The sequence below is a fragment of the Mobula hypostoma genome, chromosome 21 (genome assembly GCF_963921235.1).
Source record: "Mobula hypostoma chromosome 21, sMobHyp1.1, whole genome shotgun sequence".
Lineage (NCBI taxonomy): Eukaryota > Metazoa > Chordata > Chondrichthyes > Myliobatiformes > Myliobatidae > Mobula > Mobula hypostoma.
Genome location: NC_086117.1, coordinates 61661625 through 61681392, shown reverse-complemented (window position 1 = coordinate 61681392; position 19768 = coordinate 61661625). Strand labels below are relative to the sequence as shown.

The 19768-nt window shown below is 42.6% G+C and overlaps 1 protein-coding gene across 2 annotated transcripts in view; it reads right to left on the bottom strand.

The window, feature by feature from the left end:
• Positions 1 to 19768, bottom strand: part of cltcl1 (clathrin, heavy chain-like 1) — a 138219-nt gene that overhangs the window by 91517 nt on the left and 26934 nt on the right. For both annotated transcript variants that reach the window (XR_010021242.1, XM_063074136.1), the window contains exons 2-7: positions 19409 to 19616; positions 11904 to 12172; positions 8505 to 8666; positions 6918 to 7031; positions 3706 to 3879; positions 1986 to 2183 (exon numbers count right to left, since the gene is read on the bottom strand). Coding sequence is in view for 1 of the 2 variants with exons in the window: in XM_063074136.1 (XP_062930206.1) it covers positions 1986 to 2183; positions 3706 to 3879; positions 6918 to 7031; positions 8505 to 8666; positions 11904 to 12172; positions 19409 to 19616 (1125 nt within the window). In the remaining variant the exon portion in view is untranslated. The remainder of the gene's footprint in view (positions 1 to 1985; positions 2184 to 3705; positions 3880 to 6917; positions 7032 to 8504; positions 8667 to 11903; positions 12173 to 19408; positions 19617 to 19768) is intronic.

Here is a 19768-nt window from a genome sequence, read left to right as displayed (position 1 = left end):
CACTATAAGTTTATAGCAATGGAAAAGGAACTGACATGCTCTCTTCTCACTTCTGCCATTGGAAAGGAGGTACAGGAATCTTAGGTCCCACACCAGGTTCAGGGTCAACTGTTACCCCCCCCCCACCCCCACGGCTCCTGAACCAGCCCCATGGATAACTTCACTCACCCTAACACTGAACTGATTTCACAATCCATGGACTCATGGTCACAATATCATTTATTTATTATTATTATTCCTGGATGTCAATATATCCATGTAGCTACAAAGACAGCATGACAGCGGCTATATTTCATTAGGAGTTTGAGGAGATTTGTTATGTCACCAAAGACACTCACAAATTTCTACAGATGTACCACAGAGAACATTCTAACTGGCTGCATCACCGTCTGGTATGGGGAGGGGAAGGGGGGGGGGCACTACTGCACAGGATCCAAATAAACTACAGGAAGTTGTAAACTCAGTCAGCTCTATCATGGGCACTAGTTTTCCCAGCATCCAGGATATCTTCAAGGAGCGGTGCCTCAGGAAGGTGGTGTCTGTCATTAAAGAGCCCCACCACACAGAACATGCCCACTTCTCGTTGTTACGGTTAGGAAGGAGGTACAGTAACTGGAAAGCACACAATGAATCAGCTTCTTCCCCTCTGCCATCCGATTTCTAACTGGATAGTGAACCCATGAACACTACCTCACTACTTTTTTTGCACTGGCACTACTTATTTAACAATTTAATAAAAACTGAATTAAAGTATATATGTACTGCTGCCACAAAACAACAAATTTCACAACATATGTCAGTGATAAACCTGATTCTGTTTTTCTATTTGTACTTGTACAATTTGTCATCCTTTGCACACTGGTTACTTGTCTGTCTTTGTGAGCAGCTTTTCATTGATTCGATGTGTCTATTTGTATTTACTGTGAATGCCAGCCAGAAAATGCATCTCAGAGTTGTGTATATGTACTTTGATAATAATGTTACTTTGACCAATTTAAGCTCACATTGTATTTATAATGAGTTGAATAAATCAATCTGAATAAATTAAAGACGAGCCAAAACATCAGTCACTAAAGTGGTTAAGTCAGGGACAAAAGTGAAGTGCTGGGAAGGAATTTACAGAAAGTTTTACACAGTTTGGTGAGACAGTATTGGAAGTGATGAAAGGATTAAAAAAGAGATTTGAATCATAAGACCTAAAGCTTGAGCTGCAGGAAAATGAGGATTGGTGAAAGCAGAAGTTAGGTCAGCAGAAAGATTAGTTTAGGATGCAGATGGGTTTACACAGAACTATAGAACTGGACTGAATTGTAATAATTCATGCAAGGCAGATGACAAGCTCATCAGTCTGACAGTTCTGTTACAGTAACAATTGTAATTCAGTTAAGAAGAGTTATAAAAGAGGAGGAGCGTGGAAAGATGGCGCCAGTGGTTTTTGCAGACCCAGGTGACTTCTTCCAGTTCATCCACAAAACAGTTTACTCTTCTCTTATGTCTTTTCTTTTTAAGTGGTCGAAGTTCTGTTGGGAGTCCGTGAATTGGGGGAGCAGGAGGCCAGAAAAATCGATATTCATGCCATCAGATTGGAGGATACCCAGACGGAATAAAATGTGTTGCTCCTCCACCCCGAGTGAGGCCTCACCTCGGCACAAGAGGAGGGCATGGATCGACAGGAATGGGAATTAAAACATTTGGCCATCAGATGTGGTGGATGGTATGGAGGTGCTTGACGAAGTGGCCCCCAAATGTATACATACTTTGACAATAAATGAATTTTGAATATCCCCCTTTCTTCCAGTGCCAGATGAAATATCATCAAACTGAAACACTGACTGTCAATTTCTCTCCCTGAGTTCCTCCAAATGACAGTCTTTGAACATTATCATTGTTCCCTAACAATTATGGATCAAAAGGAGCATAAATAACAAGTCCAGCTCCACAAATACTGAGCTTCCTTCAGGAACTGGCACAGAATTGGTACACACCTTTGGTGCAGACGCAGCCACTTTAGCAGCTTCAGCATAATTCCCTTGTGCAAACAAGTTATTAAACTTCCGAGCAAAGAGCTCCTCGGCACCGGCGAGATTGCTTCTCACAGCCATACGCAAAGCTAGGTCAGGGTTTTGGAGCACATTCGTGGTATAATTAACAATGTTTTCTTCCTCCACACACACAGAAAGAACCTGCAAGCAGAAAATTGCAGAATTAAGCCAATGAGTCCAGCAATATCAACACAGTTGACAATTACCAGCATTTAAAGAAATCTCTGACAGCTGAAATGCTTTTATACAGGTTCTGCAACTGACCCTGTGATGATGATGAAGCCTCTGTGGCTCGGAGATGACCATGGATGTTACATCTTGGCAGTCTTGATACGCAAGCCTGGGCGTACAATATGGACAGCAAGGCTCCCCTACTGCACGCAGCTGGTGAATCCAGAGGGGTGGCAGAGACTGATATAGTTAGGCACCAGCGGTGTCGCAGGAGTTACCATTTAGCATTGAACTCAACGTTAGGGGCTCCAGCTCTGGATTTTTCTTTGGGGTTTATTCCAAAGCATTTCCCATGAGTGGGTACAGCTGCAAGGCAGCGCAAGTTTGAGATCAGAGTTTTCCTTCTCCTAGATGAGCTGCCAATCACAGCTGATGTGCTTCATCGGCCGGGAGTGACTGATTTTGTTGAGATACACTATGGAATGGGCCCTTCAAGCTGCACTGCCCAGTAACTCCCGATTTAATCTCAGTCTAATTACAGGACAATTTACAATGACCAACACTGACCAAGTAACCTACCAACCGGTACATCTTTGAACCGTGGGTGGAAACTGGAGCACCTGGAAGAAACCTATGCTGTCAGGAGGAGAATGAGCAAACTCCATACAGGTAGCGGGCAGGAAGCAACGTGCCTTTGCTCCTTCTACCATCAGTAGAAATTATCCACTGGGCTTAGTAGCTAAGCCCCATGTGGAGGCCAGGAGCTTGACTTAATTATCAGAAGCTATTTGAGATACACACCATTGGGAGCATTTAATAGGCAGTGGGAGCTCATCCCCGCTATCCCCTCCAGCTATGACACCTTGAAGGAACCAGTGACCCTCTACATCACTAAATTCAAAAAAGTGAACACCCCATGTTTTAACTCTCCTGTCATCAAACCAAGGCACCTCTGTGAACGAGCACCTCCCCACACCAAATAACACCTACTGGCCAACAAAAAAAAAAGCCAGTGAACAAAATAGTTCCATTTCATATTCAACGAGTTTATGGAAATTTGCTTGATGTGGCCATATCCCAACATTAATTAATTAACAGTGCAGAATGGGCCCTTCAAGCCACACCACCCAACAATCCTCCAATTTAATCCTAGCCTAATCACAGGACAATTTACAATGACCAATTAACTACCAACTGGTAGGTCTTTGGACTGTGGGAGGAAACCTCACATGGAGGAAACCCACACTGTCACAGGGAAAACATACAAACTCCTTACAAGCAGTGGCAGGATTTGAACCCAAGTCACTGCTACTGTAATCTTTATGCCAACTACAACACTATATGGGCATTTAAGGAACAGAATATTGCCTGCTCCCATCAGCTAAGCAACGTGAGGGAATAATTGAGAAGCTTACTTTGCAAAAACAACAAAAAGACATCAGCTTCTCCATTTCAACTGAAGGTATAAATGCCTCATGGCTAAATGCAGTACCTGTCCTTTTTTATTGACTCCAATTATGCCAGAAGTAGGCTCATGGGGAGCAGTCACAAAGATGGTCTCAGCACTAATGCGGTTCATGTAGATACAAGCGCCAGACTCCAGGTCATACAAGTGAATGTAGCCATATTTTGTAATCAGGTATATAACACCATATTTGGCTCCGATCTGCCAATTAAAAACATGAAAAAATCCACAGTACTTAAGGATATCATTCATTTTACAGTATACAAAGAAACCTCACAAGAATCCTTTAAAATCACGAACTTCAACATACTTGAGCCCCAGATGAAACTGTTTGGCCAAGACAACAATTTTCTTCTCATGTTTTTGCAAATATTTACTACTTTATGACAGTCAAGCATCACATTGCGAACTGAGCATTATGATAATTAATCAAACTGTCATAAAGTATTAACTCCACTCCCAAAAAATACAGTTCCGTGCAAGCATTTCATGACATATGTGAATGATGATAAAATTCATTCTGATACTGGTCTCTATCGTGGACCGAGAGTGGGAGGGGGCAGGGGAGGGGAATCAGGGTTGGGGAAAGGTGAAGGGATGAAGGGAGACGGGAGAGAGTGGGAAACACTAGAGAGCCATTCTATAACGATCAATAAACCAATTGTTTGGAATAAATAACTTTGCCTGGTGTCTCAGGGCTAGGTGTGCCTGTACAAGTGCCCCTCCCCCGGCACTCCTCTGCACCTGTCCCACAACCCGCCTGTGGCGCTCTACCTTCATCATTCCCAACATCCATTTCTCCCAGATTTACATCACTGTCCGCTCTACATTGACAAACACAACACTGTGTAAAAGCCTTAGTTACCCTCGCTATACACAGTGCCTATAAAAAACATATTATTTAACAACATTAAATCACAGTGGATTTCATTTGGCTTTTTTTAAACACTGATCAACAGAAAAGGCTCTTTCATGTCAAAGTGAAAACAAATGCCTACAAATTGGTCTAAATATATTACAATTAACCATAAAATAATCAATTGCTAATTACTCATCCCCGTTAAGTCAGCATTTAGTAGATGCACCTTTGGGAGCAGTTACACCTTGAGTCTGTGTGGATAGGTCTATCAGCTTTGTACATATGGACCCTACAATTTTTCACCATCCTTCTTTACAAAACTGCTCAAACTCTGTCAGATTGCATGGGGAATGTGAGTGAACAGCCCTTTTCAAGTCCAGCCGCAAATTCTCAATTGGATTGAGGCCTGGGCTCTGACTTGGCCATTCCGGACATTAACTTTGTTTTTAAATCATTCCTGTGTAGCTTTGGCTTTATACTTGGGGTCAATGTCTTGCCGGAAAACATAGCTTCTCCCAAGTCGCAGTTCTCTTGCAGACGACATCAGATTTTCCTCCAGGATTTCCCTGTATTTTGCTGCATTCATTTTACCCTCTACCTTCACAAGTCTTCCAGGGTCTGCTGCAGTGAAGCATCCTCACAGTATGATGCAGCCACCACTATGCTTCACAGTAGGGATGGTGTGCAGTGTTTGGCTTATGCCAAACATAGAGTTTAGTCTAATGACCGAAAAGCTCAATTTTGGTTTCAGCAGACCACAAAATCCTTCTTCCAGCTTACTTCAGAGTCTCCCACTAATCGAGATTTGATGTGTTTTTTTTTTAAGCAGTGGCTTTCTCTTTGTCTCTCTTCCATAAAGCTGTGACTGGTGAAGCACTCAGGCAACAGTTGGTGTATCTGCAGTCTCTCCCACCTCAGCCATTGAAGCTTGTGACTCCTCCAGAGTTGTCATAGTGGCTTCCCTCACTAGTCCCTTTCTTACACAGTCACTAGTTTTGAGGTTGGCCTGCTCTAGGCAGATTTACAACTGTGCCATATTCTTTCCATTTCTTGATGATTGACTTAACTGTACTCCAAGGAATATTCAGTGACTTGGAAATGTGCTTGTATCCATCTTCTGATTTGTGTTTTTCAATAACCTTTTTGCAGAGTTGGAGTGTTAATCTGTCTTCATGGTGTAAATTTTGCCAGGATACTGACTCAATAGCAGTTGGACCTTCCAGATCCAGGTGTATTTTTACGACAATCAATTGAAACATCTTGACTGCACCACACAGTGATCTCTATTTAACTAATTATGTGACTTCTAAAACCAATTGGCTGCACCAGTGATGATTTGGTGTGTCATATTAAAGGAGTGAATGCTTATTTATGCAATCAATTATTCTGTGTTTTATATTTGTAATTAATTTAGATCACTTTGTAGAGAATTGATTTCCCTTTGACACGTCTTTCCGTTGATCAGTGCCAAAAAAACAAATTAAATCCACTGTGATGCAATGATGTATGCTGTAAAACAATAAACCATGAAAACATCCGCGGTGGGTGGGGGGGTGGTGGGAATACTTCATATATGTATATACAGGTGTGCGCCACTTAATGTCCATTCAGACAATGTCCGATCGCATATACGTCCATAGTCCAGATCTGAGAACATGACGTAGCGGATGTAACCGATCTCATGTATCGCGCGTCTCTTGAGTGTAGTAGTGTTATCACTTTGTTTAATTTTCTTTCGAAAATTATGCATCATGGCTTCCAAACGCAGCAAAACCACTCCTAGTGATAGCAGCAGCAAGAGGCAAAGGAAAAGTATTGATTTGGAAGTGAAACAAAAGGTTATTAAACAATATGAAGGTGGAAAACCAGTGAATGCTATTGCTTGGGATTTAGGCATGTCGCTCTCAAAAATCACGACGATCCTGAAAAACAAAGAAAAAATTCTCGAAGCTGGTAAAGGATTGGCTTCACTGAAAATTACAAGGCTCACGAAAATGAAAGAGGGATCTATATTGGATATGGAGAAATTGCTAATGACACGGATTTAGTCAATACAGGTACACTAAAGTACTCCATATAGATTTGTTAAGTATATAATATGGTGTTCGCACAACATCCAAATTACATAACGTCCAATTTCACAGAACGTACCTTGGACGTTAAGCGATGCATACCTGTACGTGCGTAAGATTTTTGCACGCTACTGCACATCAAGTGAATTGCTGGAATAGCTAGGGCAATGTTTGTTAGGAGAGGAACAATTACTGTTTCAGGTCAATGACCTGTTATTTATGCTTCTGCTTCAGTATGCTTATGCAAGTCGAATTCCTCCTTTAACACTGAAAAGGTCCGATATAGTATTAAGTTTTTGGTTGCTTACCTGCATTGCCACGGGGAAGTCAGTCTGAGCTTCAGGAGGGAAGAACACATCGACTGCTCTCTTCGTGAACGGCTGATTTCCAGAAGGAGGCTGGCCTACTTCAATTATATGCAACTGCAAAAGATTTCACAAGTTGGATCGAAGAAGCCAGGATATTCGTTTTATCTACCAAGTATGGGTACAAAGCCAGCTCAAGGTTTGAGGAAGTGATTCACAGAATGGTACAGGTTCTTTGGCCCACAATATTGTACCAACCTTTTAACCTACTCCAAATTCAATCTAACATTTCCCTTGCACACTGCCCCTCCCTTTTTTAAAAAAATCATTCATGTGCTGATCAAACCTCTCTTAAATATCCTTAATGTATCTGCCGCTACCACTGTCCCTAGCAGAGTGTTCCATGCACTCACCACACTCTGGGTTTAAAATAAACTTACCTCTGACAAGTCCACATCAGAGATGTGGAGGGTGTTTAAAGATCATAATATATAGGAGCAGAATTAGGTTATTTGGCCCATTGAGTCTGCTCCGCCATTTCATCATAGCTGATCCATTTTCCCCCTCAGCCCCAGTCTCCTGCCTTCTCCCCATGTCCCTTTATACCCTGACTAATCAAGAAGCTATCAACCTCAGCCCTAAATATACCCAATGACTTCGCCTCCACAGCTGCCTCTGGCAACAAATTCCACAGATTCACCACTCTCTGGCTAAAGTTGTTCCTTATCTCCACTCTAAAAGGATGTCCCTCTATTCTGAGGTTGTGTCCTCTGGTCCAAGACTCCCAAACCACAGGAAACATACTCTCAGGTACATTCCTGTTAGAAGGGTGGACAGAGATGGAAAGATAAGAGAACCTTAGATGCCCAGGCAGGTGAAGAACTTAGTCACGAAGAAAAAGGAAATGTATGTAAAGTTTCAGAAGCTAGGATTAAACATAGCACATGAGGATTATAAAGAGGCTTTTAAGAGACGTTTAGATAGGCACATGAATGTAAGGAAGCTGGAGGAATAAGGACATTATAAAGAAAGGTGTTATTAATTTTTGGGGTTTTTTTGATTTACCACCCTGGGCCTGTTCATGCCCCCTCCCTCTACTTTCCTCCAATCACCATAAAACTGTCCCTCATATTAGCCATTTCTACCCTGGGAAAAAGCCCAGGCTATCCTCTATATCTATGCCTCTTATCTTGTACCGCAGCCGCCCCCCGCCACCCCGCTTGGTGGCGCAATAGTATCAGCGCGGACTCCGGAGCAAAGGTTCCTGAGTTCGAATCCAAGTCGGGTTGAGCATCGAGCTAGCAACTCGGCCTTGTAAAAACAAGAATAGCTTGCTACAGAAGCACCGTCATGTCGGTGCCCCAATAACTCCACTGCCCAGCTAAGGGCTATTCTTCTCTTCTTTTTATCTTGTACATTTCTATCAAGTCATCTCTCACCCTCCTTCACTCCAAAGAGAAAAGCCCAAGCTCATATAACTTATCTAATCCAGCTAAATCTTCGACTTAAACTCACATGGAGATTGATTAGGTTTAACACATGATACAAGTCAGCAATTTAGAAAATGAAAATGCTGACAACAAAGCATACCTTCCCTCCAGCCTGACTGCGAACTGCAAAGCAGAAGAGTGTGGACGGTGTACGATTCTCTTCCAGTTTGAAGTCAGCGAAAGCCGCAGCATGGCCCTCAATTGGCTGTGATACCTTTCGGTCCACAGAGTACAACTGCATTGCACCTACTACTCGGTTTTGCTAAATGAAGGAAATAAAAAGATTGAAAGGAATTAACATGAAATTCTGCAGATGGAAACGCACACAAAATGCTGGAGGAACTCAATGAGGCTGCATCTGTTGAAAGTCCTGAAGAAGGGTCTCAGCCCAAAATGTCAACTCTTTATTCAGCCTGACCTGCTGAGTTCCTCCAGTATCGTGTCTGTGCTACATTTGAAGAAACTTTACTGTTACATCAGCTGCAAATGGAGAAAATAACTGAAGCACTGTATGAGCACCATCTATCAAGGAGACAAGAAAATGGACAGTGATCGCTCCTAAAGTACTTAAACTGGTAGGGATACTGTTGTCAAGTTATGCAGTTAGCACAAATATATTTTTTCTCAGCAGATCCACTACTTCAGAAAATAAGCTGGCTATTTTGCACCATTCTTCAGCTTGGGCAGGAAGATGTTTCAATGCTGGAGGAACATCCCAGAATAAAAAGACGGGAGGGAAGGAGGATAGCTAAGTGTCAGGTGAAGCCAGGTGGATGGGATAGGTGAAGAGTTGGAGAGCTAGGAATCTGATGGGAGAGGAGAGTGGATCATAGGAGAAAAGGACTTGGGGGAGGTGATAGGCAAGTGAGAAGAGGCTAAAGTGGGGAATATTTTTATGACATTTCAATGTAGAACACAATTCTAATTGAATGACTCAGGGCCGGCTGGATAGATTCCAGCGTACACACTTATTCCCCCTCCTGCTGTGTTACAGGACATCTTCGTAATTTAAGTAGCGACAAAGAGAAACTTTCTGCAGGAGTATGGCCAAGGATGCCAGCAGCTCATTAACTTAGGTGGTAGATGGAGATAGCAGAGCTCAGCTCTGGAAGATGGTCTTGGCACAGAAATGAACTTTACATTAAGGCACAAGCATTAATGCGATGCATAGCTCTTGAGCAGCAGGATGAATACTTCCCCTCCCCCAGAGTTCATGGCAGCCAGCCAGCAAGGACACTGTAGTTCAGAACATCACCAGGTTAGCCATCAGGCTGGCAAGAACATTAAGGTGTACAAACATGAGAAAATCTCTAAAAATCAAGCAGTATCTACAGAAATGAATAAACAGTCGACATGTTGGGCTGAGACCCTTCATCAGGACTGGAAAGAAAGAAGTCAGAGTAAGATGGTGGGGCAAGGGGAGGAAGAAGCACAAGGAGGCAGGTGATAGGTGAAATTGGGAAGGGGGTGCTGAAGTAAAGAGCTAAGAAGTTGATTGGTGAAAGTGATAAAAGGCAAGACGGAGGCATGTCATAGGAAGATTGGTGAAAGAGATAAAGGTTTCTTCCATGCTCTTCTCCTCTATCAAATTCCCCCTCCTCTAGCCCTTTATTTCACCAATTTCCCAGCTCTTTATTGCACCCCTCCCCTGGCTTCACCTATCACCTATGACCATGGACTTCCTACCCTCCCCCCCCCACCCCCCCCAAACCTTCTTTTCCTCTTTCTCCCTGATAAAGGGCCTTGGCCCAAAACGTTGACTGTTTACACTTTTCCATAGATGCTATCTGGCCTACTGAGTTTTTCCAGCATTTTGTGCGCGTTGCTTAAAGTGTACAAACTTAAGACAATAAAACACCTGGCAGTGTTTGTTTGCTAATCAGCCTCACCTGTGACAGGTGTGCTAATATTGCAATTTGTTTTCCATCAGAAACAGCTACTTCCAATATGCACCTCAGTACTATTGAAAGGCAAGTGAGTGAAACTGTACAGGCCATAATTAGGGACATCAGGAATCTTGACATCACAACTGATAGGGAAAAGCCAGTCATCAAAACACTTGCATTAATATTGACATGTTGCCTCAGCCACTCCAAGGCACTTACGTACTTCAAATACTTAATTGTGTTACAAATCATACCTCAGTTATCTCAGCATTTAAGCAATACCAATTTGGATTCAGCATGGTTGCTGTAGGAAGCACATTGAGGCTTTGAAGAAGGTGCAGAAGAGGTTTACCAGGATGCTGCCTGGTGTCGAGGGTATGGGCTATCATGAGAGGCTGGACAAACTTGAGTTGTTTTCTCTGGAGTGGTGGAGGCTGAGGGGAGACCTGATAAACGTTTATAAGATTATGAGAGGCATAGGTAGAGTAGGTAGAAAATGTTTCCCAGGATTGAAATGTTTAATACCAGTGGGCATACATTGAAGGTGAGAGATGGTAGGTTCAAAGGGGATGTGAGGGGCAAATTTTTTTTTTAATTCAGAGAGTGGTGGATGCCTGGAATGCACTGAGTGGTATGATGGTAGAGTAAAACACATCACAGGCTATTAAGTGATTTAGATAGGCACATGGATGTAAGGAAAATGGAGGGATTGGACATTGTGTAGGTAGAATGGATTAGCGTTTGGGTGTTTTTGATTCGCTTTTTGGTTTGAAGTTGAAAGGTGAAATATTTAAGGAGAACCTGAGGGAGAGTGCAGGGCGTGTGGAATCAGCTGCCAGCGAACGTGGTGAATGCAGGTTTGATTTCAACATTTAAGAGAAGTTTGGATAAGTACATGGGAGGGATATGGAGGGCTATGGAGATGAGGTAGAATAGCTGGGCATGGACTGGAAGGGCCAAAGGGCCCATTTCTGTGTTGTAGTGCTCTATAACTATGACTTTAATATCCAGAAAATGACACTTCCAACAGTTTAACATTCAAGACCACAAAGCAACGTTTGAGGTTTCAGCCCATAAACAATTCAAAGACCACTAACAGCTTGGTCTAATAATAGATCAAACCCACAGTGATTCAAAGGAAACATGCCTTTATTAACAAACAACAGGAATTCTGCAGATGCTGGAAATTCAAGCAACACACATCAAAGTTGCTGGTGAACGCAGCAGGCCAGGCAGCATCTCTAGGAAGAGGTACAGTCAACGTTTCAGGCCGAGACGTCGACTGTACCTCTTCCTAGAGATTCTGCCTGGCCTGCTGCATTCACCAGCAACTTTGATGTGTGTTGCAAGCCTTTATTAATTTTTGTATTGAGATACAGTACAGACTAGGCCCTTCAAACCATGCTGCCCAGCAACCCCCCTCCCCCCGATTTAACCCCAGCCTAACCATGGGACAATTTACAATGACCAAGTAACCTACCGACTGACACGTCTTGGACTGTGGGAGGAAACCAGAGCACCCGGAGGAAACCTACGCTGTCACAGTGAAAACATACAAACACCTTACAAGCAATGGCAGGAATAAAACAAGAAAGATAATTTTAAGAACCTACCTGTGCTGAGATTCCGATTAGAAGCAGCCACTTCTGTTGAAGGTCTGTCCGGTAGTTAATAATTTGACAACCCGCCAAGCTGGCGTGTCTGTCGAACATTTTCTGTGGGTGGGAGTCACCTTCCATGCTCCAATGGAACACTGCAGTCTCAGTTACCAGGGCAACAGTGTTCAAAGAGACCCACTTCCAGAAGGTTACTTCTTCAACCATGGTGTGGGCTTTCACTTTGCTCTTCATTTCTATGTTAAATATCTGAAGCGTTTTCCCAGCTATTATTCATAAACAAATTAAAGTTAATACACCATCCGGACCAGATTTTCATCTCACTGCACAGTGATTCAAATGATTCACATAGTACAATAGCTGTTGGCAGGGAGAGAAAGATATCATCTCAGAACAAGCCAAAAACCAGTCTTATCTCTCCAACCTCACTGCTTTCCATGTCTCAGGTCCAACATTGACTAGTAGCTGAATGCAAAGTACCACACACAAAATGCTGGAGGAATCCCGGTCAGGCAGTATCTCTGGACACGATAAAGAGTTGACATTTCGGGCCCAGTGCATAGTGCTGCTGCACAATAAGATGAGTGACCAATATCTGGTTATTGACTCAATAGGATTAATAAAAGTTAGCTTGGAAGCTGTCTTGAAAGACTGGTGAACCAGCAATAACTTTTAGTTCAAGAACTTAGAGATTTAGTATAAAGTATGACCGCAAACACGAGGAAATCTGTAGATGTGGAAATTCAAACAACACACAAAATGCTGGTGGAACGCAGCATGTCAGACAGCATCATAGTTGAAGGGTCGAAGAAATTATAGATGGGGAGCAGTGAGAGAGAGAGGGGGTTTCACTAAACTGCCTGGCCTGCTGCGTTCCACTAGCATTTTGTGTGTGTTGATAAAATATGACCCTCTGGCCCTTCGCGCTACATTGTCCAGCAACCGCTGATTTAACCAAATCACAGGACAAGTAACAATTCCTAATTAACCTACTAGCCAGTATGTCTCTGGACTATAAGTGGAAACCTGAACACCTAGAGAAAACCCACACATGTCACAGGGAGGATGTACAAACTCCTTACAGAGGACGACGGGACTGAACACCGAGCTCTGATGGCCCAAGTTGTAGTAGCGTTGCACTGACCACTACACTACCATGGTACCCAATTAGGCTGATTTACATTCCCAACCAAAAACACTGTGAACAATTTGAATTCAAGAGAACTCAAAAATAAAATTCCTCTCTGAAATGGTAGCATTATAAAAGTGAGTGTTCCCCTCCGTTTTCTGTTGTGCCTTTTCCTAGTCATTCCTCAATCACCTTTTGAATTACAGTTGCAAACCCGATGAAATTACCTGGTTTCCTGCATTAATTACTCAGAAAGTGTGGTCTGATCTTCATCTAAGTCACAATTAAAGCAAACCCAATCTGAGTAAACTAATAACGCACAAACAATTGTACTTTTCATGTCCTTTTTGAACACATTGTTTCTTCGTTTACAGTCCATGCTGGAAAAAGTATGTGAACCCTTATATTTAATAACTGGTAGAACCTCTTTTAGCAGCAATAACATTCACTAAATGTTTCCTGTAGCTGCTGATCAGACTTGCATAACAGCCAGGAGGAATTTTAGACCATTCCTCCATTCAAAACTGTTTCAGTTCATCAATACTACTGGGATATCTTGCATGAACAGCCCTCTTCAGGTCATGCCTCAGCATCTCAATTGCGTTAAGATTTAGACTCTGGCTTGGTCATTCCAAAACATGAATTTTCTTCTTTTTAAAACATTCTGTTGTTGATTTATTCTTGTGCTTTGGAACATTGTCTTGTTGCATCATTCAACTTCTATTAAGCATCAGGTGAAGGACCACTACCCTGACATTCTCCTGTAAAAGGCCTTGATACAATTTTAAATTAGTTGTTTCCTCAACAATTGCAAGCTGTCCATGCCCTGAGTCAGCAAAGCAGACCCAAACCATGATGCCCCTTCCACCATGCTTCACAGTTGGGATGAGGCGTGGTGTGCCGTGCCCTCCCATCCTCCCACAAAAAAAAACAGTATGCATTTCTTCCAAAAATTTCAATTTTTATATCATAAGACCATAAGACAAAGGAGCAGAAGTAGGCCATTCAGCCCATCGAGTCTGCTCCGCCATTTTATCGTGAGCTGATCCATTTTCTACTATTTAGTCCCACTCCTCTGCCTTCTCACCATAACCTTTGATGCCCTGGCTACTCAGATACCTATCAATTTTGGCTCATCTGTCCACAAAATATTGTCCCAGAAAAGTTGTGGAAAATCTAGGTGGTCTTTTGCAAACTTGAAACATGCAATGAAGTTTTTTTTTGAATTTGGGGAGCAGTGGTTTCCTAAATGGTGTCCTTCCAAGAACACAGACTTTAGCAAGTTCCAGAGATTTGCACTCTTGGTGTGATCTTTGCAGGACACCCACTCCTCAGGGAGAGTAGCAACAGTACAGAATTTCCTTCATTTGTAGACAATTTTCCTTCCTGTGGACTGATGAACATATGTTTTTAGAAATGTTTTTGTAGCTTTTCTAGCTTTATGCATCTCTACAATTCTTCAAAACTCCTCTGAAAGTCATTTTGTTCAAGGCATGGTGCACATAAACAGATCTTTCTCAAAAGCAAGCGTATCAATAACCTATGTGTCCTTTTTCAAAAATCGGGTAGGGTACCTCTACAACCCAGCCTCCAATCTCATTTCATTGATTCGAAGACCTGACTCCAAATAGCTTTTGTAGAAGGCGTTACCCTAAAGTTCACATTTTTTTTGAATCTATATTGTGACTGTTTAAATGATGTACTCAGTATTGATGAGAAGTTCAATTGCTTGTATTATTAATTCAGGCAGATTTTGTCTATTATTGTGACTTAGATGAAGATCAGACCAAATTTTATGAGTAATTATTGCAGAAAACCAGGAAAATGCAAAGGTTTCTTGCAACTGTGACTCCGAAAAACCCTCAACTGACTTGCAATCAAATCTTTAGATTGCTATTGGAATTGGTGACCATGCTACAAATTTATTCTTGTTTACTCCAACAGCAAAGCAGCTCCAAGTTTGGAAGCTAATCTGCAAAGAAACATGACACAGTTACTTCCAGAGACAGACAACAAGCACTTGGAAAACTTCTTGATGTAGCGATAAGGTGCTTGAAAAGTCAAAAGCAATACATTTCTCGGGTATGGATAGCCAGTTTGTTCACATCAAAACTATTAAAGGTTGAATTACTTCAGCTTCAAGCTGCAAGATTTGCGTATAGTTGACACTAGAGTGCTACAAATCTTGTTTATTACTGGTGCCTACAGTTTTGAAGTGCTATCACAAGCATTACAAAATGTAATTACTTTCACCATGTAGAGACTGGAGCTTTCCCATCCATTATTTTTCCAAGTCTGCAGGGCAAAAAACTTGCTGCTTCTTCAGCACAAATTTTGTGAGCAGGCTGGTACTTCAAATTATCCAAGCATTTTCAACCCTCAAAAGATATACTCAAATATTTATTAAGGACCTGTTTCAATCTCAGGTGCGACAATCAATCCAAAAAACAAGACATGCTAAGCCATACAGCACTTGAGGGAAGGTCTAAAGAAATTTCAGTAATCTGATGACCTTGCACAGACTATTATCTGCCCAAGGATCCCAGACCATAATCACCAACCAGGAAGCCACACAAAAGTGTAATCATGCTATTTAGCACGGACACGCACGTTCCACTCAGAATGTTTGCTCATTAGAACCAAGCCACAGGTGCAGAACTAGGCCAGTCGGCCCATCAAGTCTACTCTACCATTCCATCATGACTGATTCATTATCCCACTCAACCCCATTCTCCTACCTTTTCCCCGTAACCTTTGACGTCCTTATTAATCAAGAACCTACCAGCCTTGATGTGCCTTGGTCACCACAGCCACCTACAGCAAATGACACATGCCTAGTAATTGTTGAGATACTTGGGAATCAGATGAAATATCTGCTAAAATGGCAAGGTAGATTTAGAATCAAGCTATAATGGCACAGTTACCTCTTTCAACTAAGCTCTTTTGGAGCTTACCTAGGGCACCTGATGTTAACTTCATTCCAGGAGTCAAGGAATAAATGGGTTTAGTTGGTAGGTAGCTATAGAAGAGGCTCTGCTTTCTACCAAATATCCAACTCATCATCATGTACCTTGTCGTATAACCTGAACAATCACGGTCTTCCCATGACCATGATTATTCTTGGCAAATTTTTCTACATAAGTGGTTTGCCATTGCCTTCTTCTGGGCAGTATCTTTACAAGACAGGTGAACCCAGCCATTATCAATACTCTTCAGAGACTGTCTGCCTGGCAGCAATGGTCACATAACCAGGACTTGTGATAGGTACTGGATGCTCATATGACCATCCACCACCTGCTCCATGGCTTCACGTGACCCTGATCGGGGGCTGGAGCTAAGCAGGTGCTATACACCTTGCCCAAGGTGACCTGCAGGCTAGCGGAGGGAAGCAGTGCCTTTGGTAGAGTTTTATGTCCACCTTGCCACCCAACTATCAAACTACTATGCAAAAGCACTCTTGGGATAACAAGTCACCTGGGTTCATAGAACAGAAGAGTACAGCACAGGAACAGGCCCTTTGGCCCACAATGTTGTGCCGAACCAATTAAATTAGTAATTAAATGGCTAACTAATTGCTTCTGCCTACTCAGTTCCCATATCATTCCACTTTACTTACATTCATGTGCCTATCTAAATGTCTCTGAAAAGTCTAAGGTTTCTGCCTCTACTACCACCCCAGGCAGAACATTCTAGGCGCCCAGCACTCTAAAAAGAAACTTGCCTTCACATCTCCTTTGAAAGTCAGGAACTTCTTTTGATGTGTGGACTAATGGGAGAAATGGTACTGAAATTCTGTGTGCTGGCTGAAATTTCGAAAAGCTCACAAACTGGGATGCACAAAACAGCAAAATCAGAATCATTGACCAACACACACACACTTTTATAATAGCAGAGTGCAAAAATACACTAGATCTAACTGAGGTAAATCAGCTTCTGGATACTAACCAAAGTAAGGCACTCCAGAAGAGAAATGCAAGCTTTCGGCAGGAAACCACTTTTACAATACAACAACGCAAAGCATACAAAAGACATAGCATGCATGAACTTAAGGGTCATTCTCAGGTGGCAAACCAGTATCAGCAACTTATAAACACATTTCAATAAACCTGGATCACCCACCATAATGGCCCAAGCACTTGGCCATTTGGTTGTCTAAGTCATTACTTTCAGCTGATGTGAAGCGACCCGATTTTAATGTGCTGACCTTGCTCAAGCAGTTTGAATATGAAAATGTCTGGCTATATGATAGGACATATAGCAAGAGCAGCTGGCCACATGTAGTCCTATACATTCAGCCTGGTGTCCAGGGGGGGTCAGCATGGCAGTGCAACAGTTTGCGATTGCTTTACGGCACCAGCTTTCACCAGCTGGGGTTCAATTCCCACTACTGCCTGTACAGTCTCCCCGAGAATGTGTGGGTTTCCTCTGGGTGCTCCAGTATCCTCCCATATTAAAATGATTGTCAGTGAATTGTGGAGACGCTATGTTGGTGCCAGAAGCATGGTAACACTTACAGCACAATCTTTGCTGATTTGACATGACACAAAACAATGCACGTTTTGATGCTTCGCTGTAAACGCGACAAATAAAACTAATCTCTTAATGTCTAATTTCTTGAGCCAAAACAAAACAGAAGTTCCAATTTTTATGCTTTAAAATCTCTATTTATTTATTGAGGTGCAGCATGAAATAGGCTCTTCCAGCCCTTCGAGCCACACCACCCAGCAAACCCTGATTTAACCCAAGCCTAATCACGGGACAAGTTACAATAACCAACAACCCACCAATCGGTAAGTCTTTGGACCATGGGAGGAAACCGGAGCACTTGGAGCAAACCCACGCGGTCACAGGAAGAGGGCACAAACTCCTTACAGGCAGTAAAGGGAAATGAACCCAGGTCGCCAGTACTGTAAAGCGTTGTGCTAACCACTATGCTACCGTGCTGTTCCCCCGCCCTCTCATTAAATGCCAATTAAATAATTGGCACGGCACCAGTTTCAACATGTAAATTTCAATTACAGAACTCTCCAGATTATCACATATAGGCACCTGAAGTAGTTCAGATACAGGCCATTTTTGATCCTGAGGAACTTCCCCAAGGGTAGGAGCAGTTCATGTTTTTAGCTGCACCCTAAATGCAGAGTTACCAGGAAAAATTGGATCTGCTTCCCTTCACAAGATGCACAGAAATGTGCTTGAAGTCCTTCACTGGTCAGAGGTCAACCACGGATGTTGTGTGTCAGCTGTCTACATGATACACAAGCCAATCAGTAGGATATGGAGAGCAAGCTGTTGCCCGTGTAGCAGACTTTCCCTCTCCATGCAGCTGATGAATCCAAATGAACGGCAGAGACTGATACAGTTTGGCACCATTGGCGCCAGGAGTTGCCTGTCAATGTTGGACTCAATGTAAGACTGCCTAAGGGACTCCAGCTCCTGATTTTCCCCCTTGGGGGCTTTACTTCCAAAGCTTTCCCTATTAAACAGCCGCAAGGCAGTGGAGGTTTGAGATCAGAGTATTCCTTCTAGAAGAACTGTCAATCACGGCTGACAAGCCCCATCTGCCCAAAGCAACTGGCTTTAAGGTGCCTTTGCCCTTTTTCCTGTTGCTAGAAATAGTTCCACAAATTAAATCTGCCAATGCAGACGCAGCACCTGAAGATATGTACTTATTTGTTGCGATACAGCACGGAATAGGTCCTTAGCCATGCTGCTCAGCAAACCACCTATTTAACCCTAGCCTAATCACGGGACAATCTACAACGACCAATTAACCTACTAACCGGTGCACCTTTGGACTGTGGGAGGAAACCAGAGCATCCTGAGGAAATCCATGTGGTAACAGAGAGAGTGTACAAACTCCTTACAGGCAGTGGTAGAAAGTCAAACCTGGATCGCTGGCACTGTATGGTGTTGTGCTAACGACTATGCCACTGTACTGGACGCTCATGTGGGAACTCCTGTTTTAGTTAACTACCACATTGTTGGAAACAATAGGTCCCACTGACCTGCCAACATGCTGTCAAAGTGATGGTCAGTAAGCTTGAAAATTTAGGGCTGCTTGCTTTCTAAAACTGGCATAACCAGGACTTCATCAGGTTGAGTTTGAGAGTCTCCTGTAAATTTGGAAGGAGTTTGGGGATTTGCTCAACGGGCAATACACCAGTTAGAAAATGTCTACGTTAAGTTGATGAGGTTTGCTTACAATGAAAAGACCCACCAGAGATTTTACAGCCACAGAACAAAGAACTCACCATCTTAAATTGAGACAAGAAGGCAGGAAGGAAAGTATATAATCATTACCAAATATCGATACAAACAGCACCTAATGTAATCTGGTAGGACAGTCGCGCTATTCGAGTAAGATGAATACCTTTCAGAGCAATCACTTTGCTGGCTGGATTCATGATGACACTGTCTGCAGATATGGGACGCCGGATTGGATTTGTTGGGTCATTCAGATCAATGACAACTACTTGTGCCTGGTCTCCCACCTTCTCCCTGATGCAGATGAACTTGTCTGATTCCATGGTCAGGGTGCTGAACCCAATGTTAGCAGGATTCACTCCTTGGTTCTGGAGCTGGAGGGGGAAAGAAAAAAAAGTTTTTGATCCCAGATAATAAAAGGAAAACTGCTAATCTTACATGCCAAATTTTTGTTTTTCAAATTAGCTAGCAGTGGAAGTTACATAGTGCAATATGAAGTGTTCTGATCACAAATACACTTGAATTA